The sequence below is a fragment of the Podarcis cretensis genome (assembly GCF_951804945.1).
Source record: "Podarcis cretensis genome assembly, chromosome: 14".
NCBI classification, from domain to species: Eukaryota; Metazoa; Chordata; class Lepidosauria; order Squamata; family Lacertidae; genus Podarcis; species Podarcis cretensis.
Window position 1 is genome coordinate 14,218,883 of NC_137183.1, and position 27,841 is coordinate 14,246,723.

The 27,841-nt window shown below is 41.6% G+C and overlaps 1 protein-coding gene across 3 annotated transcripts in view; it reads right to left on the reverse strand.

Annotated features, from left to right (window-relative positions):
* The window catches only part of FBN1 (fibrillin 1), a 215,608-nt gene that overhangs the window by 112,451 nt on the left and 75,316 nt on the right, over window positions 1–27,841 (reverse strand). For all 3 annotated transcript variants that reach the window (XM_079953094.1, XM_079953095.1, XM_079953096.1), the window contains 8 exons: window positions 25,024–25,221; window positions 22,870–22,995; window positions 16,256–16,381; window positions 9,023–9,181; window positions 6,914–7,072; window positions 5,813–5,962; window positions 5,018–5,137; window positions 945–1,070 (listed from right to left, as the gene is read on the reverse strand). In XM_079953094.1, coding sequence (XP_079809220.1) covers window positions 945–1,070; window positions 5,018–5,137; window positions 5,813–5,962; window positions 6,914–7,072; window positions 9,023–9,181; window positions 16,256–16,381; window positions 22,870–22,995; window positions 25,024–25,221 — 1,164 coding nt within the window. The remainder of the gene's footprint in view (window positions 1–944; window positions 1,071–5,017; window positions 5,138–5,812; window positions 5,963–6,913; window positions 7,073–9,022; window positions 9,182–16,255; window positions 16,382–22,869; window positions 22,996–25,023; window positions 25,222–27,841) is intronic.

The following is a 27,841-nucleotide window of genomic DNA, read 5'->3' on the forward strand; positions in this document are numbered from 1 at the left end:
TGTCCACGACAGGCTAGAGCACAGTTTCAAACTTAGGTCTCCAGCTGTTGTTGGACTGCAGTTCCCATCATCCCTAGCTAGCAGGACCAGTGGTCAGGGGTGATGGGAATTGTAGTCTAAAAAAAAAATCTGGAGACCCAAGTTTGGGAAACACTGGGCTAGAGGGAAGTACTAATTGTCTTGCAGAAACCACGTCAGGCATTGCTAATGGGGCTCTATAACTGGGCATGCAAAGTTGTTCACAGGAGGTTGTATCCAATGTTAGTTCTACTTGAAGTAATCCCACTAAACTTAATGGTTTACACACTTAGCTGTTTTCTTGGGCTTTCCAGGCACAGGCCTGTGCTTTAAAGCTCTGTGTCCAAGCACTAAGTATTTATTTATTTATTTATTTATTTATTTATTTATTTATTTATTTATTTAGCCAAAGACTATTCCCCACAAAAATCCGGCTCTTTTTGAAAGCTGAAGCACAACAAATGGCAATTTGGGTTTTCAGTAGGTTTGCTCTGATTCAGAGGTAAAGAGTGAGTTTTCACGGGGAAAGCTAAAGAGCAAACCAAAAAACCAGGAGAACCATTATGCCAACAAGTCCTCCGAGTCTTATAAAAGCTTATAGTTCCAGTGTGTTCCTTGGCCTGAGTCATGAGGAGACCACACTCATAGGAGCCTGGCCAGACAATGCTTTGCTGGCTATCCCTTTCTGAACCCTTCCTTAGCTGCTCACCTATGAAACAGTTGTGAAACTTCTGGAAAATATTGCTAGGAGTTGGAAAGAGGATATAGGGCCTCTATACAGGACTATGATTTCAAACACTATATAGTTTTTACTGATAAGCTGCCTACTTGCCCAGCGATAGGACAGCCCGTGTACACATTCACACAAAGGCAGTTATTACACGGATAAAAGGAAGAATACTCTTAAGAAATTAGATGACCCTAACCTTCACAGTTTCTCCCATCAGCCGACACATGAAAGCCAGCGTTGCAAACACAGTGGAAGCTGCCGTCTGTGTTTATGCACCGACCATTGTTACATATCCGGCCATTCTGCAAGCATTCATCAATATCTGGAACAGAAGAAAATGAAGATGTAAATCTAACAATGGTGCTTATTTGCATGTGTGGGGGGAGGGAGGGAGGGAGGGAGGGAGGGAGAGAGAGAGAGAGAGAGAGGTTTAATTGACTGAATTGCCTAGAAGCTACAAAAAAGAATCAAACCAAAGTTGAGCACATTTAAATTTTGCTGGCATTTATGGGTGAGATTCGAACACATGCTTTGAATCTTTACCACTTGAATCAATGGGTTTTTTAAGTGTAACATGCACACTGTGATGGTGGAAATCAGGTCTGCCCATCCAGTTAAGGACAGTACACTTGCTCTGTTCTTGCTACATCTAAGGCGGCATGAAGTCAAAAGTTTCCCAAAAGTGACTCCCCCTGACTCCATTAAGAGACAGCATTCCAGGCCATCCCACCAGGCTATGGACAGGAAGCACTCTTTACTTGTGTTGCAATAATCTGCTTATCATGTTCGTACTGCACCCTTCCTCCAAGTTGTTTAGGGCAGCATTGACAGAACTATTCCCTATAATCGCAAAATGCAATCCCAGGGTCTATAATCACTAGCTCCAGATCACTGAACAGAAAGAACAGGATGAAACTGCCAAGTCCAGTTTCTATCCAGCAACACTCATATTGCTTGTGGTGGGAAAGTTTCATTAAATCATACGTTTAAAGTGAATAATGCCAGGTAGGTGGGGGGGGGGGAGGACCCCACTATTTAATAGTTGGTGACAGATGTACCGAATTTTTCGTTCTATAAGATGCACTTTTCCCCTCCTAAAAAGTAAGGGGAAATGTGTGTGCGTCTTATGGAGCGAATGCAGGCTGCACAGCTTTCTCTGAAGCCAGGAGAGCTTCAGCGAAATGGAGAGAAACTGAGCCCCTTCCATTTCTCCTCCCGCTCTGCTGGAGAGGCGCTGAGCAGAGAGGGAGAGAATTATTTTTTTTCTTGTTCTCCTCCTCTAAAACTAGGTGAGTCTTATAGTCGGGTGCGTCTTATGGAGTGAAAAATACAGTAATATTTTTAAAGCAGTGGGGCATTCACTGACCCAGACATCTCTTGCATCTCCAGCGTCAAACTCTGAAACAAACAGTTTTGCATGTTTGTTGCATAAAACAGCTGTGGATGGCACTAGATGAATGTATGGCTAAACTGATTGATATACACACAGTGCTTATATTTTTTAAGTCTGCTAAAGCATATGGGGCAGGGGGTAAGAAAGACATCTCCATGAATTTTCCTATTCCTCTTTTAAGACCCTCCAGGTTAGTGGCCATCACTGCCTCCTGCAGAAGTGAGTTCCATAGTTTATGCACTGTGTGAATAAGTACCTTCTTTTATCTGTCCTGAATCTTCCTACATTCATCTTCGTTAGATGGGCTCGAATTCAAGTGTTAGGAGAAAGGGAGAAAGACTTTTCTCTATCCATTTCCTCCATGCCATGCTTAATTTTATAAACTTCTATCATGCCACCTCTTGCTTGCCTTTTTGCTAAACTAAAAAGTGTGTGCTTTCCTCATAGGTGAGTTGCTTCATCCCCTCGATCATTTTGGCTGCCCTTCTCTGAACCTTTTCCAACTGTACAATATCCTTTTTGAGCTGAGGTGACCAGAACTGTACACTGTACACGGTATTCCCAAAGCAGTCTCGCCATTGATTTGCATAACAGCATTATTATATTGGTAGTTTTATTTTCCTTTCCTAATGAACCTTAGCATGGAATCTTCCTTTTTCACGGCGGCCACACACTGAGTCGACTGCCGAGCGATGAGGACTGGAGGAACATACACAGGGACACAAGGCAAACTGCAGTTGATTTGACTGGGGGGAGGGAATTGCATAATTTTGCCCTTAAACACACAGAAAACAGGTATGCATGGATGGAAACCATTGCCAGGTTTTGGGTCTTCTTCCTTTCTTTCCTCTTTTAGCCCTTACAATTAATCCAAAGTGGCCATTCGTATACTATTTTGCCTTTTCTGAATGTTCCACTGTACAACAATTTGCATGGCTGCTGTTCTTTTCATATAGCAAACAATTTGACTTCAGTGCTAGCAGTTTTCCTATCGGGCTTTTTGGCAAAATGACATGTCATTGTTGAGCCTCTCTCCTTCACTAGCAGCCAATAGTGCTTAGAGTTGTTTTCTCTAGGCTTCGTCTTTTAATTCTTTGTTTCTCTTTCATAACTCTTTAATCCCGCAGATATTTCTAGATCCGTGCTTTCCCTCTGCATGCCTACAATATTGTTATTTTTCTAAGCCAACCGTACGGTTTCCCCTAATTACATCTCCAAGCTTCAAACATAAGGTCAACAGGAGATAGTTTCATTCTGACTTCGCTCATATTTTCACAGTATGGCCACCCCATTCTTTTGCCACATACATGGTATAAAATAAACTAGAACTTTCTCTCTCATGTATAGCAGCAGAGATTTGCGGCAAGGGCCGCCTCTCCCCATATGAATCGCCCGGACCCCGTAATCATCATGAGGCACATCTGATTAAACCATCTATGGCCTTTTGAATGTGTTTCTGGAAGGGTTGTTTTTTAAAATGTATTTTGTGTTCTCATTTCGTATTTTGTGAACCACCCTGTGGTCTTCAGATGAAGGGTGGTATACAAATTTAATAAAAAATAAAATAAAATAAAATAAAAACGATACCCAGCCCTTGTCTCCTTAAATGTCTCCAGGAAGCTGAAATGACCTAAGCACCACATATTGCTTAGAGATGGATGCCCCAATCCCAAGGATAAAGCAACAACTAAAGAAGGGTGTGTGTTTTTTATTCTGTGCTGAAGAAATCTGTTCTAAGGCATCCTTCCATGGCTCGTTTTGATCTCAACACTTAATCCCAAGAGTCTAACCTGCCCTTCCTAGCCAAGAAAGCAAAGTTCTCAAGGATGGACTGGATTTTCCAGTTCCATTTCTGTTTGTATTTCAGCCAGATTTCAGGATTGACACTGCTTTGGTTACCCTGGTGAACAATCTCTGCTAAGAGAGATACAAGGGAAGTGTAATCCCACTGATTCTCATGCTCTCAATGGTTCATACATTATTGATAATGAACTGGTGGCAGGAACAAGGAGTGGGGAGGTCCTGTTTTGTAGAAGTTCTGCTCCAGTTTTGCAGACAGATTCCAGAAAGGATCTATCTCTTATGCTATTTAACAGTCAAAAGGGCAACCACAACTATCAAGGGGATGGAGCAACTCAACCCATAAGGAATGATTACTTGGGTTTGTCAGTTTACAGAAAAGGAGACTAAGATGAGACATGATACAGCTGTATAAAATTATTAATGGTATGGAGAAGGTGGACAGAGAAAAGCTTGCCTTCCCCTCTCTCATAACACTAGAATATAGAAGTTGAATGTTGGAAGACGAAGGGCAGACAAAAATAAGTGCTTCTTCACACAGCACATAGTTAAACCACAGAATTCACTTCCACAAGAGTAAAAAAGCCTGCAAGATCAGGCAAATGGCCTATCTAGTCCAGCAGTTCTTATGCACTTGTGTAACATCTACATTAAACTGCAGAGAGGAGAAGTCCAGGGATTTGGGTTCAAGTGTCACCAGTATGCAAACTGATAATTCAGTTGACCCAGGTGTAGCAGTTAAGTCACTGAGTACCTGGTGTGGACTAGATGAGAGTGAATAAACAAACTCAATACAGAGATGGAGTTGATTATGGAGGATGAGGGACCCAACTAATTGTGCATCTATCCGACTTAAATGAAGTGCCCTCGAAATAGAAGGTTTGCAGCTTGGAAGTGCTCCTGAATCTGGCTTGCCTCCTAGATTCTGAGATGGCAGTCCTCTGTGGTTGATTATGTTGCTTTGGACATTGTATAGTTGAAAAGTAACATCTAAATGGAAATTTGGGGAAAGCAGCAAACGACTACAAAAGAATAGCGAACCATTTCCCGCCTTGATATATCTATGGTATCTCTACCTCGGCATTCTGTCCTCATCAGGGTGCTTTGATATCCAGCACGGCACTGACATACGTAGGATCCTGGCGTATTTGAACAGTCTCCACCAATACAAGGATTTCTCTCACACTCGTCAACATCTGAAAGATACAGAGAGTACGTTTAGTAAGCTTTCGTCAGGCAAGTATTCAGGTCTGGAATTTTCTTTCGAAAGTTTGTTTTACGTATGCTAAACAACTTTTTAGAAAATAAAATAATAAACTTTGCTATGCAATACTCGAACTTTAAGAACTCTTTTTTTCATCGGCAATATAATTCTATGTTATGCAGCATTCCCACTGGAAAATTCCATATGCCACATTTGGAAAGTATACTAGTTTTTCCTTCTTAAGTGAATTAAGGTTTATCCAGATAAACTTTCAAAGCATGCCTCAAAGCACACTGTTTTCTTTTACGCAACCTTCCCAAATGTCCCTTCCAGACCTATATCTAACCCCCACAGAAAAGGATATGGATTCACACATTTCTGAGCAGGCATTTTCCAGTTTCACGTCCTAGCTTCATATGTACTAAAAGAGATTGTAGAGGGTTTTGTGCGCTACTGCCTTTGAGAGGGTGAACACACAACCTCCTAAAACTATTTAAATGAAATGGGGAAATATGGACAAGTTCATGATATGGCATACAGAACTAGTCAATAATTTCTGTTTTTAAATATCAACGAACAACATTTTCATGAATGCAAAGGGGAAAGATATTTTAGCAAAATGCTATTTTTGACACTATAGAAAGGACAAAAAAAAAAAATCACATACCAATGCACTCTCCTCTAATGTCCAGTTCAAATCCTTTCTTACATTCACAGCGATAACTTCCTCCAGGAGTTGGGACACAGCGACCATTAAGGCAGAGATTTTGATATCTCTGGCATACATTAATACCAGTGACATTAAGTGATATAGTATCTAGAAAGTTAAAACAAAAACAAAAACTTAAAATCCTACACAATTTATGTGCCAAGTATATTAATTTTAATTTAAATCTACATGCACCAGCAGTTACAATTTGTGTATATTTTTCACTAATGCAATGCATTGCCCTTTACTAATGCAAGCACTCAACAGGATAACACCTCCTATTTAACTCCACCTCCTATTTAAGCAACTGGCTCCACCTCCCTGCAGTGCTGATTGGCTAACTGAGGTTTGGCGGGAACCTCCAATGACTAGCACAGGGAGGCAGGCCAGCCCAACCAGCTGGTGGGTCCCACATAGCCCAAGGTGCTGTGTGTGGGCCCACAAAGGGCACCCACAAAGGAAGGTGTGAATGCTCATTAAAGAAAAACAGTTGCTTTTCCTTCGGCAAATGTATACAGCACCCTTTTCACCACAACTTGAACTCTGTCATTCTCACAGTGAATGATTTATTTGCAACATGTTACATTAGAGGATGGCAGGGTAAATTACATTTCTTCCAGATGAAACACATTGAGCTGCATTGAATCCCATAAACACATGGCCTTTGAGCCATGGTCATTCCACCAAAGTTTTCTGCCTTAACCTCAGTCATCAAAGTCTCCTTGGTTTCTCAACAAACCCCAAAAGAGGCAGAGGAAGATTGTATGGAGGTGGGATATCTTAAAATATTTCAAATTCCTAAGCACAGTATCAGGGACTGAGTGAAAACATTAAAGTTCTAGGGACCAGCCCTGTGCAGGTACAAAGGGAAAGCAATTATTCAAAATCTTAGGTTGCCACCATCTAATGGTTAACACCTTGGATAAGTAGGCACCTGGGACTTTTTCTGATGCAAAGGACAAGGAAATACATCACTGCAGGCAGACAAATGCAAATAAATAAATAAATAAATAAATAAATAAATAAATAAATAAATAAAGGTTTCTGTTTCATTTTTACCTGGTACTGGTCTACGAGATGGCACAACAGCATCTGGTGGTGGGTAAACTGGATGAGGAGGATACACAGGTGGATAGACAGGAGGAAAAACAGGCCCACCAGGGACATCTGGTCTCGCAGGCAACAGGCTGGCATACACACATAACTTGCGGAACTCCTCTAAAAGAAAACACCGTGTTATCAAATGAAAAGTGACTTTACAGCCAGTTTGGGATTTACAATGGTGCTTATGAAATACAGTTGTCAAGCAGTCCTTAATGAATTAAGTAGGGCTAAGTAAAACCATCTGTTAAGTTTGTGCAGGGCCCTGGGCATGAGTCATGTGTCTTTTCTTGCTAAAGGAGAATTTCACTCAACTGGCTGTCCAAAATGAACCAATCTAATTCATATTTCCAGGACTAATACACACAGTGGTGTGCAATTATCTTTCGGATTGTGCACCTCTGAATTTTGTGATGTGCTTTCAGTTCAAAAAATGCATTTTAAGAAGCATATTTCATGAGGGAAAGTGTACATATTGTGCATTCCGTTCAGGAGGCGTATACAAAAGCATACAAAATGCCCATCTTAGGTGAAAAAGCATACAAAAAGGTATGTTTCAGGGGAAATGTGAACAATTTATATACAATTTCTTTCAAAAATTGCAGAAAACAGGTATGTCGATAAAGGGCCTGGAAACCAAGCCTTATGAGGAACAGGTGAGGGAGTTAGGTATGTTTAGCCTGGAAAAGAGGAGACTGTGGGGAGATATGATGGCCATCTTCACATATCTGGGTGGATGGAGCAGCCAAGTAAATTTCGTTGTCCCTGAGAGGGGGCAATGACAATAAAGATATTATTATTATTATTATTATTATTATTATTATTATTATTATATCTAAAGGACTGTCACATGGAAGGGAGAGAATGCTTGTTCTCTCTGGCTCCAGAAGGTAGGACCTGAAGCAATGGCTTCAAGTTACAAGGAAGGAGATTCCAGGTGAACTTCAGGAAGAACTTTCTGACAGTGGAATTGACTCCCTCTTTCACTTGAGGTTTTTAAGCAGAGGTTGAATGACAATCTTTCATAGATGATTTAGTTGAGAGTCCTGCATTACAGGAGGTTGAGCTAGATGACCCTCAAGGTCCCTTCCAACTATGATTCTGTGATCCTATGTCTGAACACAATGAATTTCAATAAAACCTTAATAACTCCATGACAGCAGGAGCTGTTCAAAAGTGAAACAGACCAGAAGGATTTTCCTTCAACTAGAGCTTTTTAAACAGAAATGGGCTGGCCACCTATCAAAGATGCTATGGATTTCTTGCATTGACAGGGGGATGGACTGAATGATATTTTTTATTTTGTCCCTTCCAACTCTATGAATCTAACTGAGGAGGAGCCACTGAAAACACACCTTTGAATGCCCTTGTAGTCTTAGTGTGGCTTGCATTATGGTATATTTATTGAGGTTTTGTATCATGAATTGCAGGCCGCTTGAGAACATAATGGGATAGGAATATGATATATTTAAAAAAAAGCCCAGTAAATAAATAAATAAATAAATAAACAAAGAAAGGAACTTCTTTACTTCAAAACAACATGGTGAGGGGAGCAGGAATTCCATCAGGGCTTTTGCTTTTTTCACCCTTTCCCCCATGCTGTTTGCCCAAACAAAATCAGCTCACAAAGCTGCCATAGGCAGTGATGTGAGGAGGTAGTATTTCATCCCCCCAATTTTTTGGGGGTACTTCTTGAGCTCCTTAAATTCACTGATTTGCCATTCTCACTTAAATACTTCTCTGTCAGGCAGACCACTTGGATGGCTGAGTTTTGATTTCACGTAGCACTGCTACCAGTAACAATAACCAAGCTATATTGGCTACTTTGCAATTTAAAGTAGGCAACTCAACTATCACAGAGAAAATTCATTCTCTCATGAGAGTTGGCAACCCTAAAAAAGAGCTTCCCAAAAAATATTTCCTCAACCACTTGAGAAGGCCTGAGCAATCTTCAGTCATTAAAATGCCATTCATTCAAAGTTATAATTATTCCCATAAGATTTCCACAGAGTCTTCAGTGCAAAAATTCTGAAGAGCTACATGCTTGGCATATGATGGGTTCCATACCAGTTGCTCGAATGGGACACATTTCCGGGGCACTGGTTGCGCCAGGAGACCAGCACCGTCCAGTGTCGCAACAGCACTGTGTTTTGGTCAACACCTGCTGGAGCTGGTTACCACAGCGGCCATTGATGAGAGAAGAAAAGCAGTATCCTGGACGTACATCTGTTATAGGGGAAGAAACGGGCACATCTTTCAGCTTTTTAGAAGACTACATCAGTTTATAAAGAATACATCTCTTTCAACACCAAATACAAGCAGTTCTAGCTAACCTAACACTTGCTGTATGAAAATTCACTTATCCAAACATGAGGAATTAGTGCCTAAACCTCACTATACACACCACAGAGTCAAATAACCATGCAGCTGGACCTGTGAGTAGTATTGTAAACAAATAAACAGCCTTAAACAATCCCACTCCTATCAACAAACTCCCATCATCCCTAGCTAGCAGGACCAGTGGCAAGGGATGATGGGAATTGTAGTCCAAAAACAGATGGAGACCCAAGTTTGGGGAACCCTGCTTAAGAGTAAGGACCAGTAAATGAGCTGGCAACCCCTATCAATGTCTCCCCAGCAACAATAGAATAAGAAAGATATGAAAGTGAGAGGAGGATATGATTTTTAAAATATTGCAATGCAACCACCGCAGCCACCATAGAATGCTTAAAAGCTGCCCTTCTGTGAGATGCAAAATGCTACCTGTCTTGAAGGTTCTTAAGAACCTCACAAGAATACCAGTGAATGCCATTCAGTACTCTGGTTTTTATTTTATTTTTTAAGGTTGGAGGGAAGATGCTGGGGCTCAACTCTGGCAGACAGCCATGAACGAGAATAGAATTAATGCCAGGAAGTCAGAGTGGTTCCTGGAAATGAAGCTAGACATTTTCTTTCTTTTTCTAGAAGGAAAATCCGTAGCTTGCTGTTATGGCTATCAGGTGGTTGCTCGAGAGCAATCAGGCAAGGTGCCTCACTGGTCTGTTCTAAAGCTTTATTATTGGTGCTAAAAAACCTTTACAATGCAGAGCGCCTCTATTCCACGTCTTGCTCATTCACTAGCAGAATCTGAGAGTGGGCGGTCCTTAAATCGTCCCCAGCAGAGTAGTCTCTTGACCTCCCCTCTCTGCGCAAAAGCCTACTGCGCAAGGAAGGCGTGGGTAAAGGGGGACCTCCCTCCTCCTCCCCGCTTTGCTCAGGCCAGGTGTCCTGGCACCGACTTGCATCCTCTGAGCCCTGCAGCTCCTCCCCACTAGAGGCGTGGCTTCCTTCTTCCGCTGAGGAAGTCCTGCTTCCCACGATCTTTGGGGGCTCTCTGTAATCCATCCGCCTCCCCACCCCACCCCTGAGCCGATGGCAGTTCCCTGACACTTATCAGGCACATTGCTCTAAAGAAGCAACACAACTATGCATGTCTTAGGCCAGGCCACCCTCCCTCTCACTAAACTGTGGCAGAGGCACCAGATGCAAGGGGATCACTCTTATCAAGTACAACAGGACAGCAGGGCCAGCTATGCCATGCAGGAAAGTATTTAAATCATATTTATTCAAATTTTAAAGGTTACAAAAAGAAAAAAGAGAAAAAATAAAAATAAAAAAACAGAAAAATTACAATCCATTAAAAAAGAACAAATCAAATCTTTACATAGCTTTCTTTCCTTTACTTATTTCCTTGACCTCCTCACACCTCCCATTTTTGTATTCTAATTCAAATTGTTATTTCAGCAAATCCTTCCAACCTTGTTTTTATCTTAATACTTTGTCTTAATATACTGTAGTTTTACGTTCTCTCTTTCACCAATTCATTTTTACTTAATCCTTTATGTCATTTCTGCCAAAACCACATAATTTTCTTTTCCCAACATCTTTCTAGCAATCCTTAATTTTACAATATTTTTGAAGATAAACTTTAAATTTTTTCCAATCTTCTTCCACCGACTCTTCTCCTTGGTCCCGGATTCTGCCAGTCATCTCAGCCAGTTCCATGTATTCCATCACCTTCATCTGCCATTCTTCCCGGGTGGGTAAATCTTGTGTTTTCCAATACTTTGCAATGAGTATTCTTGCTGCTGTTGTGGTGTACATAAAAAAGTTCTATCCTCCTTTCGCACCAATTGGCCGACCATGCCCAAGAGAAAGGCCTCTGGTTTCTTCTGGAAGGCATATTTAAATACCTTTTTCATTTCATTACAGATCATCTCCCAGAAGGTCTTAATCTTTGGGCATGTCCACCAAAGGTGAAAGAATGTACCTTCAATCTCTTTACTATGCCATGCAGGAAAGTGAAGAAACTTCCTCAGGTGACAGCCTTCAGGGATTAGTAAGTTGATTGAACGTTACAGCAAAACTTTCAAAAATTTTGCCCTCGGAGATTGGGGAGAGGAAAGATGACGGTATCCATCAGATTTTACACTTCTCCAAATAAGTATTAAGTGTACAGTGGTACCTCGTGTTATGTACCGTCCCCCTTACGTATGCTTCAGGTTATGAGCTCCACTAACCCGGAAAGTAGACGCTTCCGGTTGCAACCTTTGCCCCGGGATGCGAGCGGAAGTCGCGCACTGCCAGTGCGGCAGCAGCGGGAAGTACCATTAGTGTTATGAGCGGTTTCGGGTTACAAATGGACCTCCGGAACAGATTAAGTACATAACACGGGGAACCACTGTACACTATAGGCATTTATGCCTCTATCACACCACCTCAATTTGGTCCAGGAAGGAGATTTTTCCAAGGTTCTTTCAGGGAGAATGGTTTTCCCCTCTGCCCACCCCCGCCAAACAAAAAAACAAAAAAGGATGCTAGGGGGGCCATTTGGAAGGGACTTATCAGCTGAGAATCTTGCCAGTGTGGAACAGGAAAAGGAAGAGAGCCATTTTTAAATCTAACATGCATCTAAGCCAACATGAGCATTGCAGCTGAATTACAGGCACAGAAAGTGCAATAAATATATCAGTATTATCTTGTGAAAACTGCTGCTAGCATCATACTGAAACTAATTCCAGACTAGCTATTTCGCCCAGTTCCATGTGTTTTGGCTAGCATCATTTTTATATTGCAAATCCAAACTGTCTGTGGATAATTAATAGTGTTCTGCATGTAGCACGTTTTGTCTTGAAAATAATGTTGAAAGTTAATAATAGCTTAGGGCCTGGATTACCACTTTCACTCTGCTCCTTATCATCACTTAAAACACCCAATCATTAAATTAAAATACTTTCAATCTGGAGATGTAGGTAGAAATGAAACCAAGTTTTAAATCTGTAAGAGTTCATATTGCAGGGGCCCAGTGAGTGCAATTAAAACATACTGATTTGATGTTAGAGCTGAAGCTTGACCAATACATGTTGCTGCCCTAAGCGGGTAAAGTATGCAGAGAATTGCATCTCAGAATCCTCTGCAATATCATAGACAATGCTGGGGGCGGGGACACAATCTTCTTCATTTGTACATAGCCTTATATGATCTGAGAACAGTGTCCAGAATTATCAGCAACATTGCAAAGGATTCTGGGAGAACCTCTCAGCTCATGCACTTCTTCAATGGATGTTCTAAATCAGGGGTCAGCAAACGAAGGCCCATGGGCCGGATCCAGCCCAATTGCCCTCTGGATCTGGCCCCCAAATGGTTCTGCAATCACCACTTGGATTGGTGCAATCGCCTCCCCCCCCCCCATTTTGGGGGGCACCATTTTTTGCAATTTCCCCCCTCCCTCCCTCACCGCGGTGTCGGTATCTCCTCCTTCCCTCTTCCTAATTTCTCCCTGCCCTGCAGAGGAAGGGGGCTGGGCTTTGATAGGAAGCCTTGCCATCTGCCTGCCAGCCTCTCCCCATGGCCGCGCTGTGGGGTAGGTGCTGGCCCTGCGCCTGGCACCCGGGAAAGCTGGTCCGAAAAGGAGAGCCGCTACCGCCAGCTCCCAACTGCAAACAGAGCGGTGGAGGAGATAGGCAGGGGGAGGGACTGGGGGACAGAGGGGGAGAGAGAGAAGTCCCCTTCACTGCGTACTTTCATACAATCATAGAATCATAGAGTTGGAAGAGACCACAAGGGCCATCGAGTCCAACCCCCTGCCAAGCAGGAAACACCATCAGAGCACTCCTGACATATGGTTGTCTTTCCCTCCCGCTCATGCAATCCAGCCCGCCACTAGGTCTGGGGGACGGTGAACTGGCCCTCTCCAAAAAAAGTTTGCCGACCTCTGTTCTAAGTAACTAATTGAGTTGTTCCTGCAATTGCGCTGAATGTGGAAGGGAAAGAAAGGAACAGAGAGACAGACCAAATATGTCCAATGCTTCATTTAAAGAAGGGATGGGAAACCTGTGGCCCTCCAGATGTTGTTGGACACCAACTCTTTTCAGCCCCAGCCAGCACAGCTAATGGTCAGGAATGATGTCCTCGGTCAAACAAAACTTCAAGGGCTACATTCCCCACTCTTGCTTTAAAGTAAGGGGCTTCAATGAATACTATAAAAAAATAGTATTGCTGGTGTATAAAACATAGACTAGGAAGGAGTACACAGTCACCAAGGTATACCCAATGGGATTGGACTTTTGGGCAGGAAAGAGTTTGCATAGCCCCATGAAACTGCTAGCCTGACCTTCAAGAATGGGGTAGAAATGCAATTCAGTTCACATTTAAAGGCCAACTTACCTAATTCACAATTTCTGAAACAATACAAGAACCAAAACACAGCCATCCTTTGAAATTAGCACTTCTCTGAATTTTGCAGTGGAGCTCTCCAACAAAATAATGTTTATAAAAATGCATTATATTAGGAGAAAGTGAGCATAAAAATGGATGTATTAGTGAAGATAAGGAATTTTAAGAAGAAATTGCTTGCAAAAAGGTGTACTTTAGTCAAAAACTGCATACAAAAATGTGCTTAAGCAGCAGAAATTCAAACTATACCTCTGATGAATTTTCATGAGGATTTCTTTATTACTGCTATTTATTGCAGAAATTTAAGTTTGGAAAAATGAGAAACTGAGAGAACTGAAATGGACAGATCCATCCATCCCTAATTACCTTACAGAAGGTTGTGCTACATTTTCAGAACTATAGATAAACAATAGTGCAATGTGGTTGAGCGGGACCTACAACAACAGAATTTTGACTATAGCAGTTCTATTTCTGTGGTCTAGAAATCCAAACATCAACAGCCTCCAATGTTAGTAACAGAAAAATGTGCATATTTTATATCATAGATTGAAGAGCAAATTTTCATGGTATAAAATATATTAAATTTTACTTAGGGAAATCAGCAAAGAAAATAAGTTATAACAGTCTCAGTGATGTCTAAACTACACCACTGAAAGCAGCCTTCGACGTATTTTTTTTAAAAAATCCCAAATGAATCACCTCCCAAATTAAATCCATTCCAGATTTCTAAGGGGAAAGTATGTTTTACAACATTGGTTCTAATTCCATGTCCGTTTTGCTCTGCCTATTCCCCTCGAATGAACCCATTTCACATGGAGTGCTATGCAGAGTTTGCATTTGGGATTGTGTGCATATCATATTTCAAACAGACACACACAGAGAGAGAGAGAAACTGTCCAGACTTAACAAAAAAAAGATATTAAGTCACAAGAGAGGGATTGTTATAATCCCTTCTTTTTTTCTAAAGGGAGTGGTTATTACTTCCTGCCTTCTCCTCCCATGAATACTTCTCTTCTCTTCCTCCTCATATTATGTCTGTTAGTATACCCCAGTGTAAGACAGCCAAAACTAATGCATGAGTATGCATCCTTATTCATACCGGCTGCTATGTATGACTATGTGAACTTTTAAAAATGCATATGCTTTTGAATAGTATCAACATGCTTGTGAAACTCAAGGCTCTTTATTTCAGGAACAAATGGGTTGAACATAAGTAGCACTACAGTTATGGGAATCACATCCTCACTATCCTGTGCATAGACTGGTTCTCTCCCCTCCCTTGTCCCATGTTGAATGTATAAGTAGGATTTTGCTGGGTCGGCTCCCCCCACCCAGAAGCAATATTTATTGTGCTTTTTTTTGCCGTTCATCCCTCTAACTTTTAGCTGTCTCCATTACACTTCCATTACTTAAGGAACAATCTTCAAGCAGTGCCTGTTTTAATAATTACTCCTTAAAAAGAGGAGGATGGGTTAAACCAGTTTCTTTTGTGAAGTAGACAGCCTGACACATTCCCATTCCTTGGGATAATGGACCTTTGCATAACTAGAGCTGGCCAAGAACAGGCGATTTGTTGCCATAATAGCTAATAGTCAGAGATGTCCTTTGGAAGCAATAGCTTCAGCATAATTTACACTACATTACTATGTTCTAAATAAAAAACAACTCTTTATGAAACCAAAAACACAGCCATTGATTTGCCACATAAACTGATGTAGTGGCTGTTAATTCCAGGGTGGATTTTTGAGGTACTGGGCCACCTCCAAATTAACACATAAATGTGAATTTGGAGAATTTTTCGGACATCCCTGGATGGCACTTCCATTACAGTAGTGAGGTTTCTACCTGTTGTAGGATGATAACTAAAATATCTGAAGAATTTTTTAAAAATAAAAAAATGGGTCACATTCTAAATATGTGAAAATTACAGTGGGAAGTCAGATGATAACATTCCAGGAAACACTTTAAATGATAGGGCAATGTTCAACAAAATAATTTTGTGAACACTAGGATTACTGCTACTACAGCAGGACTTCGTTCTCTCATGCACTCCCCACGACATCCCCAAGTCTACTCTGGAGCGTTGTGGAAAATCCCATAATTTTTAGAGAAGAGTTTCCTAAACTTGGGTCTCCAGCTGTTTGGGGACATGATTTTTGGATTCAGAATTGAAGGTCAATGGGCATCACATATTAAAAAAAGAAAAAAAATCTGCCAATTCCTCTGTTCACTTCTATGTGCATTTAGAGGAGGGGGGACTACAAGAAGGAAGCACGATAACCAAAATCCTGGCCCAAATCTTGCAGCATGTAAAAATGGGGAGGGATACTAATAAATATGCACAGCCATTTTGTGAAGGCTCCCATTGGGTACCCCAATGGGGTTAGGTACACGGAAAAAAATTCAGTCTTCTAACCTTTCATTTAAAATTAAAATAAAGATCTTCTAGCCCATTAGATCTGTTCACAAAGCAGATCTTTCGAACCATTCAAATAAGTTTGGTTCCATGTAATTCTTTTCACAGATTTTTCCGTTGCATTTCCATATCTACCATGTCTACATTTGCATTTTTATTTTTTGACTCACCTATACACCTGGAGCCATCTGGGGATGTATAATATCCAGAAGGGCATTTGCAAAAGTAACTGCTAACTGTGTTGGAACATTCTCCCCCATCACAGATTCCAGGAATGGTATTGCACTCATCGATATCTACAGGTTTTTAAAAAGAAAAAGAAGAAGAAGGTTCAATCACGTTAGAACAATACCATCAAAACAGCAACTTTATTGAGAATTGTACGGATGAGAATATTGATGACTCTTGATATTTATAGTCACATCAATTAAATCTATAGCTATGAAAACTAGCTCCACACATTGGGAAATAGCTGCATCATGTGAGAAAACATGTGGATCCTACAAAACCTCATGTCCCTTGACCATAATACCAGGCATAAAATAAAGAAATTCCAAATTCAACAATCTTTGCTTTCAATTCCTAATTTCTTAATGTATGTTGATAATAACAAAGGTTGCAAGTTATTGCCAAGGTTGCTGAAACAGTCGGAAAGGAGATTAAGCATAGTTAGCAAAAGAAGCTCAGTTTACATTCCAAATGCCTGGGGTGAACAAAAAGGGTTTTAACCTTATGCCTAAATGAGACCAATTATGACAAGTGCTGATGGTGAGCTTGCCTCCAGAAGCAGGGCACAACTGAATACCACTATTATTGACCTCATGCCCTTCTTAAAGGCTTCCTGAAAGCATATGATGGGCTATGGGAGGTCAGGGGTGGGGTGGAAATGGGACTCTAGGCTAGATGCAGGTTTTGGTCTGATTCAGAAGAGCCCTTATGTTCACATCACATCACTCACACTTTCTGAATACAGTGGTACCTCGGGTTACATATGCTTCAGGTTACATACGCTTCAGGTTACAGACTCCACTAACCCAGAAATAGTACCTCGGGTTAAGAACTTTGCTTCAGGATGAGAACAGAAATCGTGCTCCAGCGGCATGGCAGCAGCAGGAGGCCCCATTAGCTAAAGTAGCGCTTCAGGTTAAGAACAGTTTCAGGTTAAGAACGGGCCTCCGGAACGAATTAAGTACTTAACCTGAGGTACCACTGTACTTCACATATTCGCAGCAGCAGTTGAACTAGGCTTAATTTGTGCCAGGGTTCAACCCAGAAGAATAGGCAAACATGGGACTCAGCTACATTTGTAAAGATAAAGCACTTTACATGCATCATAACACTATGACACCAGGTGGCGCTATGGAGTCCCATCTTTCACCAATGGGATTTCCCTGTATGACATTTACAATGCGTTTAACTTAATTGTTATTGTTTTTTATGTGTGTAGATCCATGGTCTGAACAAATGCTAAGCATATTTTCTTCACCTGTGAGTAAAAAGAGAGACTTCACAGATCATGAATTGAGGTGAGGGGGATTTACCAGATCAGAGGGTAGCATTTCCTAACAGTTGTCGATAAATCTAATAGTTTTCTTTTTCTAGGAATCAAGCCCTGAGCAAGAGAGTCGTCATGTCATGGGAGTAACCACAGTGCTGCAGACAATACACAAGATAGATTTCAGTCTCTTTTTAAAAAAAGCACATAATGTTTTTAATGGGCTTACTTTTTGTCTCCTATTGCTAATGTCTGGAAAGTCATCAGCCATATTTGCCGTTACCTCAATGAAACCAAAGTGCTTAAACTGATGACAATGGTATTTATATTAATGTCAACAGCACTATAAACAGTGAAAGGCTGTTTGGGTTAGGCTCAGCCTTAAAATAAAACCTGGAGATTTTGCTTTCAATAAGACCAGACCCTCTGTAAACAGAGGGAACACTAGCTTGAAGATAAACAGTAGGGAACTTGAGTCAGAAAATACTTGAATCTAATCCATTTGCAACTACCCCCCCCCCCCATGCCTCAATGAATCAGGACTCAGTTCATACCAAAAAATTAAGTTGCTGCACTGGATTCCTATTTTAGTTGCTGAGATTTTAGGAACACCTAGAGGGTTAGAATCTGTCTGAGGAGCCGAAATCCACCCAGCACTGCACTTAGGAAGAAAGCAGCAAGTGATCTTGCCTCCATATGTGCACAGCCATTGGTGAACTAAGGTCAATTGTTATAGCGGATTGTCCAAATCAGAGGCAAATAATAATAGTGTCAAGGTCAGCAGAGGTTAGCCGTCAGGAATTCAATACCATAAGCTTCTGGTAAATACTACCAGTGAAGCAACACATTTGAAGAGTCAAAGGCAACAGGGAGAGCCAATGAGCACCTCGTTCAAAATGGAACCAGCCTGTGTTTTGTGCTCGGATGCACAGCATTCAAATTACAGGAAAGCTATTTCCCGTTCCTGGGGAAATGTCATTGAGAGCTGGAAGCAAGCCCTCCCCAAGTGTCCAGGGCAGGATTGCCCCAGCGCCATTGAATGGTCCTCAGCCACATCACCCTTAGGCCATCCAATTCGGACGGTCCGGGGGCATGGCGCGGGCTATTTAAACTGCCCACGGCCAAGGACTCGCCCCTGTTTTTCTCCCTGCTCGGCCAGTTCTCCCGCCCTCCCTCCCTTAGGTTAGGCTCTTTTATTTCTTGACCTTGCTATGGACCTCGGTTGGTCACCTTGGTTGTCCAAGGGGCCTGGTAGGAATTTTTCCACTTGGCAAATTGGCACCGGCCATTTGGTTTTTTTTGCCTACCTCGTAGCAAATTGTCACAACTTTGTAAGGTTTGGTGGTTAGGCATTGGAGTATTAGGTTGAAAGGGAGGGGAGGTAGTAGCAATCACCTATCCCTCCTAATTCAAGGGTATTCCATTAAAGGAATCCAGGGGGCGTGGTCTCTGTCCGAAGCCGCAGACGGGAGCGCTAGGGCCATGGCACGACCCCTAGCAGTGACCCTGGGGGAGTCCCTAGTTGATGTGAATTAGCAGGGCTCCCTCTACCGGTGGTTAACCCTTCCAAGACTCCTGCAGACAGGCAGGAGTCAGATATAGTCGTGTGGTTTCCAATACCTAAACCAATACATCTCACATTCTGTAACCAACAAAGTTGTGGCCTTTTTCACCCATTAACCAAAAATACTATTTCATGTGTCTTTATTCCATTTCCTGGGAGGGTTTGGGCCATGCAAGAGCAGATGAGATCCAGGGCTTGTTCACATTTCAGTACAGTGGTGCCCCGCAAGACGAATGCCTCGCAAGACGGAAAACCCGCTAGACGAAAGGGTTTTCCGTTTTGGAGGTGCTTCGCAAAATGAATTTCCTATGGGCTTGCTTCGCAAGACAAAAATGTCTTGCAAGTTTCTGCGGGTTTTTCTTCCTCCCCCCCCCCTTTTTCTAAGCTGCTAAGCCGCTTAACAGCTGATCCGCTAAGCCGCTAATAGCGCTAATCCGCTAAGACGCTAATGGGCTTGCTTCGCAAGACGAAAAAACCGCAAGACAAAGAGACTCGCGGAACGGATTCTTTTCATCTTGCGAGGCACCACTGTATTACTTAGTTGATAATACACTCCTCCCTCCCCCATTCAAATTAGACTGGAGTAGTCCAAAACCTGCACATAATTGATTTAATATATGAGGAGCAACTTTGATTTTTCGCATTCATACTAACAGGTGTTCCCTTTTGTGCTTGTCCCTGTTTTCTAATTTGTTGATTCTCTTGTGCCAGGTAAGTAAAGACAGGGCATATGCGCAAATAGGTGCTGGTGTGGCCTGCATTTAAAAAAAAATTCCCCACCCAGGAAGTGCACAAAAGCACACAGTCAGTGAGTTATAAACTCTCAGCACACTGTTTTTAATGCGGTTTGCTTGTGCAGTTTTCTGGTTTTTGCAAATCTGTGGGAGATATAGATAGATAGATAGATAGATAGATAGATAGATAGATAGATAGATAGAGATGATAGATAGATAGATAGATAGATAGATAGATAGATAGATAGATGATAGATAGATAGATAGATAGATAGATAGATAGATAGATAAGTTCCATTCAGGAGTGCACCATAAATAGTTATGAACACAGCCAAGAACAGAAATGAAAGTACTACTGAGAAAGTAGTGGCCATGAGACTAGCAGAAAGTGACAACTGATCTAGCCACTGAACAAATAATCTGTGACCCTGAGTAGATCAGTTTGGAGCCCGATTCCCCCTAAATTGTCAGATTATGCCCATATTGGCTTAACATGAAATTATAGAGGGGAAACCCTCACAATTGGTGTTGCTTGAAAGTAATTGTATTCTTATTTAATTTGCATAGTCCACATGACAAAAAACTGCAAACACATAGTAAAGTCCCATGTGGTCAAGCCCCCAGTCCCTTTAACTTTTGTGAGAGTCCTTAAGGTCCTGATTTTGGAAGGCTAGAGGAAAAGCATGATTTGGGTAAAACTGGAAGGAAGCATGGTATGGCAGTTACAGGCTTCATCACAGTTCTCTCTGTCTTCCCCCCTCTCCCCACAATTCAGGTATTGAGGATAAAGCATCCATGTCTTCAATTGCACTTGCACTGACTTAACATTAGTCTTTATGCTCCTATAAGATCAACAAGCTTTTAAAGGGGTGCAAAAGAAAAGTTCAACATCTTCTCAAACTACACTTCTATCTGCTAAACTTATGAATGGAGTACTGAGCAAGACAGGTATAAGGCGCCTTATTGGAATGACTCTTCATTGTTGTCCCAGCATACCAACATCTTAATAAGGGTTTTCAAACAGAACATCCATTCATTCCAGCTGATGTTCTGCTACATCATGTACCTATCAAAAGTGGTGGGTTCTCCCCTATATTATCCAGCCTATGAGACCTTAAATATAACTGCAGCACTGTATACACACTTTGTGGCATGCAGGATTACAGTTTTGTAAGCGTGAATGTTTTAAGGAAGATCCAAGTTTAGCATCCCACTGAGGCTACATTCGTCACAATCATACGTTTTGAATGCGTTATAAACATCCCAACACCAGATGGTGCCAGAGGGCAAAAAGGAGTTTATGTGGATTTTTACATAGGCTTTTTTGTTGTTGTAACGATTTAATTTCTGACTTATTTATTCCGTTTCTAACCTGTGTCTAGATCCACCCTTCCTCTCCAAATCCTGACAGTCCTATACACAACCCATTAGAGAATCTAGATTTAAACAGATTTAAACCAATGGGGCTAAATTGCGGTATCTCAATTCCACATAATCCAGTTTAACTGGTTTTTGAATCAAGATGTCACTGAATTTAACTCTAGAAACACTACCAGTGATTCCTGTGTTTGAGAAGTTGCAACTTCTACCATTGGCTGCCTTTTTGCCAACAGCACTGGCAGACAGAATGAAAACCGCATTTGTCTGGAGCAAATTCTTTGCAAATTGGTTTACATAAGATAAAATAAAAATGACAAAGGAGTTGTTCTATAAATATTATTATTATACCTAGATTTATATTTCCTCTGTTATATGGCACCCAATTTGCAGAGTCTTAAAGGGGTCTTACATTCAGGATGAGCTGTGTGATATTACAAGGGTTTATGCTTTACTTATGTATAGTTCCCATTGAATAATTCTTCATGAATAATTTACCAAAGGGAATACTTTCCTTCCTTCTTCTAAATAAATCCATTGAAACACATGTACACTGCTGAATGAGCTATGATGTTAAATAAGCTACGAAGCACAGCCCATGCAAAATGTTACTTTATTGCGATGGAGGAGTAAAGTAAGATCTGTGGGTTTTCAGAGAGGAAAGAAGGGGATTGATTGAAATAAGAGAGATACTGTCTGATAATATGCATGCGTATTTATGTGGACATGGGTGGCGCTGTGGTCTAAACCACTGAGCCTCTTGGGCCTGGCGATCAGAAGGTTGGCAATTCGAATTCGTGCAACGGGGTGAGCTCCCGTTGATCTGTCCCAGGTTCTGCCAAGCTAGCAGTTCGAAAGCACGCCAGTGCAAGTAGATAAATAGGCACTGCTGTGCTGGGAAGGTTAATGAGATTTCTGTGCACTCTGGCACTTGTCACAGTGTTCCACTGCGCCAGAAGCAGTTTAGTCCTGCTGGCCACATGACCCAGAAAGCTGTCTGTGGACAAACACCGGCTCCCTCTGCCTGAAAGCGAGATGAGTGCTGCAACCCCATTGTTGCCTTTGACTGGACTCAACTGTCCAGAGGTCCTTTACTTTTTTACCTAAATTTATGTGATTCGGAGTGGGCAAGAGAAGGCAAAGAAAGTATCATTTGCATGGCCCTTCCTTTATGTACAATAATGTCCAAGGATAAAGTGCAATATGGGCAGAGCAATGGGGATACAAAAAGCTTCAGCATAGCTTTCTCCTGTTTCAACCTTTCACATAGTTATAAATCAAAATATTGTCAAAATATGTTCCCTTTTCATTTAATTCTGACCTACTGCCACAGTTATACTAGTCTAGATGTTGTGGTTGTGGTGGTTGTATTTATACCCCACCCATTTGGCTGGGTTTCCCCAGCCACTCACATAAAAATACTGGTGGGGAAATGGAAGTGTCATGAAAGGCTAGAAATGAAACAGATTTTATGCAGAGAGAGAGATAATACTGAAATGCCCTTTGTGTAATTTATATTTGCATACTTGTGTGAAGAAATATTTGAAATACTGTTTGCTTCAAATGTGAAAACATTTCCCCTTATTTTCAAACGAAGGTTCTGAAAGGACTTACCATCACATTTCTGTGTCACTTCATTAAACTTGTGTCCAGCTGGGCACTTGCACTCAAAAGATCCAACGGTATTAATGCAATTTCCCCCTTGACAGATTCCAGGGATAGCTTGGCACTCATCCACATCTATCATGCAAAAGGGGTGGGGGAGAAAAACCACACACACAAAAAGAACTGTTAACAATTTGACCACACAAAAATTAAAAACAAATTCACTGTTCCCACATCATCTTGTAAGGTTTCTTGACTGGAAGAAAGTCCAACTTATTTGGAAATTATTAAGTTTGTTTTTTTTTTTAAGATTAATTTAGTACAGTCTCCCTAAGTACTTTCTATTTTAAAAAGTAACACAAAGAAATTTCGGCCATTGTCGTATTTAAGTTTATACCATCAAACTACATGGGGTACAAAATATATGAGGCTAGGCCCCTTGCTTAGCATCCTATGGTCAGTATTCCATCAAGCATATAAAGAAAAGTAAAACCCAATGTCATCCTTAATTATAGAGCCAGTTCATACTTAACGTTTTGTCCTCAGGTACAAAAAGTACCTGTATGGATAATGTCATCCAACTGTTAATGGTGCATGGCCAGTTTCTCCACAAAACCAGGGCACAAAACTCTACTCCTGATTGTCGCTTCCATGCTGACTATGCATACATAAATACAATGTGGTTATATAACTCCCAATTAAAATTGCTGTTTGTGTATATTCCATTTAATTTTTTTCACATGAAGATTGGCTCCATAAGTAAATGGCGTCGTTGGCTATTTCAGGACACGGCAATTATTGACTGGGCAATGTTCTCAATATGCTAGACTTTTGGCCCTATCTGCACTAAACATTTATAGCATTATCATGCCAATTTAAGCACCCTGAAAGAATACTGCGTACTGTAGTTCGTAAAGGGTGCTGAGCTGTGTTAGGGGAACCTAACCTTGAAAGAGTATCATACCACTTTACACAGTCAAGACCTCCACCAAGAATCCTGATGAGCTCCTCACAGGCCTACAATTCTTAGAGAGATTTAACAGTCAATCTTTTTTTTCCTGGGAACTCTGAATATTGTAGCTCTGTGATGGGATTCTCATGATTCTTTGTGGGAAGCCATGACTGTTTACTGCTATTAGACAGGGGCCATTAGACAGGAGAATATGCTAGTTTAGGACAATGAAAGGTTAGAACATAACCACACAAATTGTATGGAAGTTGTTTCTGCAGTTTATAGAGCAGCCCCAGCTGTTTAAAGATAAGAAAAAGGGCTTAGTTTTTTGCTAAACCATATCCAAATTTTCTAAAACAATAGACTGCATTCAGTTCATAATGGGAATCTTTAGATTATAAATCTGATACTACTTTGGTTAATCTTTATCTCTTCTAGACCCACTAACTACTGTACCTCATTAGACAATATTTTAGAGAATGGTCTAAAACAAATCCTCCCAAAGATCCAGTCCTGGAAATATAAAATCCACACCAATTTAGTGTATAGCAACTGTCCCTTTTAACTTTCACCTGCTTCCTGCCAGACATCCAGACAATAAAAGAATTTATACAGCTGTATATGTATAACAATAAAAGCCAAAAGCAGTGTAAGGGCTTGTGGTTGTGAGGCATGCTAAAGAATAAAGAAAGAATTATCTTGATGGAGTGGTATTCAACTAAGCATTACTCAGAGTAGACCTGCTGAAGTTAATGGACATAACCAACTTAGGTTTATTTACTATATTACTTAAAATACATAGCAAGCTGTTATAAACAGCGCAACCTAAGAGCCGTCCCATATTAGAGGAATCTCTCTACAGAGAAATATCAACGAGTTCCGGTTGCAAAATGTTAAAATAAACAATTTTATTGTGGCTATGCTATCGCCAAAATCTGTTCAATCTTCCTGTAGCATTGCAGAATGGAGCTACTTTCCTTATGAAAGAACCTTTCGGCACCAAAGAAATTCAGTAAGATCCCTGCCTCTCTCTCTTGCAGGTTTTACAAATGCCTTTGCAATTTACAAGAGCATCCAGCACTCCGTAGATGCTTTAACGAATATATCTGACACTCCTTTCCATGGCTCTCTCTACAATTTCAGACAGCAGATAAAGCCCGGTTGCAATCATTCTGTTAATAAAAATTTCAGCAGCTCCTACTGTACCGTACCTTGACAGGCTCCTGTCCGTATGTTTGGAATGAAGCCCCGGCGACAAGGATGAGGCTGAGCTGGACACATTTCACAGGGGTGGCCCCACGCTCTCCCGACAGTCGCACAGCAGAGGGTCTTTGTGCAGACTATCCCGCTGAGCTGCCCCTGGCACATCTGATTGGTTACCAAAGTGAAGCACGGGCCTGTCCTATAATCTGGATCAGAACAAGGAAACATCATCAGTGTTAAATCAGGGGGTGAATTTCATTGATGCGAACTCAAAGCAAGAATGTAAGAACTTGGCAGGTAGCTCTGCACACTCCCCTCATCCCCTCTGCCCCGGCACACAGAAGCAGGCATCCTTTCAACTCTGGTCCTGCTAATTCTGTGTTCTTATAGCGTGATTTTACCCTGTGAAAAACCTTGAGACCTGCAGGTATGGGACGGTATACAAACAAACAAATTTCCACACTGCAGTACAGTAGCAAGTGTATAGCAAAAATGAGAGAAAGGGAAGTCAATAAATTATGTCCCTAAAATTGAAGGAAGGGAAGGAGCACTTCCTGATAAATGGACTTCCGAGTGTCATTGCCTCTTATTCCAAAAAGGGGGGAACAGGCCTGAGACAGAGGGTTAAATGAGGTTCCGGCAGCCATATTTATCACAGCCCTGTGTAGCTTCACAGTCTCGTTCTGTGCCTTGTGTTGTGTACATCCCCCAAACTGTGTATATGAGGACTCCTCACATTTCATACAATAAGGAAACAAACTCTTTCTGATCTGTAGGGAACTGTAAAGGACCCTGACCCAACAGGGACAAGTTTGCCACCCCTTCCCTGATTAATCTTGCCTAGAGCACAATACTTTTATTAATTATTTTTCCTACCACGGAATTTAACAGATCCTAAAGGGCTGTAGCTTACAACCAAGTTAATTAGAGGCAACTTTCAGTGATACGCAGGCACAAAGCACACCCATTTAACTGTGGGCAACCTTTGTCTGCAGCTAAACGAGAGGGCATGTGGAACACGTCTGATTTGGTTTGTTTATGGTACGACAAACTATTTATCCGTGAGACAAAATTAAACTAGGCCGTTAATAAAATATTCACTTGTATTTTGTTCCATTCTCCCACGGCAACAACAAAACAGTGGCATGGCGAGCTCCCCTGCACGCACATACACACACTCTCACACACAAGCTCTCTTTTTCCCCCAAATGAACATTTGTCACCTTCTCTGCTTCTTTTCTGCGCCTTCCTTTATTCCAGGCTTCCTCAACCTCAGCCCTCCAGATGTTTTGAGACTACATTTCCCATCATCCCTGACCACTGGTCCTGCTAGCTAGGGATCATGGGAGTTGTAGGCCAAAAAAAAGTCTGGAGGGCCGAGGTTGAGGAAGCCTGCTATATTCCTTTATTCATCGCCCTCACAAAGAACAGATATTTTCCCTTAAAATGTTTTTCACACGCTAGTAACACAGGGCAAACACAAGCATCCCCCCTCCAAGCCCAAATCCTTCACAAGTGCACCTATGCAGTTGCCAACATAACTCTTACATTCTCACTTTACATCAGGGGTTCCCAAACTTCTGAACCCACCGACCTCCAAATGAGCTTATAAAGTTGCTATAGACCCCAACCCAAATGACTGGGAATGTATATGAGATAAAGTAAAGAAATGTCAATATATAATTAAGATTTATTTATCATCAATCACCATTAATAAGAATAAAATAAATAAGGGAAACTGTTGTGTAAAATCAACTAATGAAATGCATTAGCAAGGAAGGTACTCTCTGTATATGCCTGTTCCTTTTTTTTAAGGCTCATATTTCCTAATTACTTTTTGGGGGGGGGGCATGGAACCTCATATTAGGTTTGCCATACATCCGGAAAATTCCGGACATGTACATTAATCAGATGCCTAAAATGATGCCCGGGTGGGGTGGTTGATTTTTAAGAGATTTCCAGAATTTCCTGCACGTATGGCGGTGGGTGGGATATTTCACACACAGCCCCTGCGTCATATCAAACAGCCCCAAACTACTAGCACCTCTCTCTGTCTGTCTCCAGGGCTGCCCCGAAGGGCACCAATGGCAAAGGGGGGGCGGGCCCAGGAGGAGAGAGAGCGTGTTGCTGAGGGTGGGCGGCAGGCGGGACACGGGCCCCCCAGTCTGTCCATGCCCACACTTCCCCCTTCCTCAACTACCGTTTTCTGCTCGTGCCACCTTTGCCTTTCCCAAGTTGCCCACGTAGAGGCACGAGGGGCAGGGCAGGGAAAGGGAGCCCTGGCGCAGACACACACACACACACACACACACGGTTCTGCATGCAGGGCTCCCCAAGTAAATAAAAAAAGGAACAGGAGAAAGATAAGCTTTGTTCTCTCCTCTGGCCTCAGCCAACCTCAATAACCTATTTTCACGTCGATGCAAAATAAAAAAATTCCTTCCAGTAGCACCTTAGAGACCAACTAAGTTTGCTATTGGTATGAGCTTTTGTGTGCTTCAGATACACTGAAACAGAAGTCACCAGACCCTTATATATAGTGAGAGGGAGGGGAGGGGTATTACTCAGAAGGGTGGTGGGAATGGGTGATTGGCTGATAGGTGTGGTAAACCTGTTGACGACTGTTAACGACCGCAATTGGTCTTACAGGAAAAAGCGAGGGGTGAGATGGATAAAAATAGCTATATCATGTATAATGAGATAAGAATCCAATGTCTCTATTCAGACCAGGTATCTCCATGGTTTTAAGTTTGGTAATAAGTTGCAATTCAGCAACTTCTCTTTCCAGTCTATTTCTGAAATTCTTTTGTAATAAGACAGCTGCTT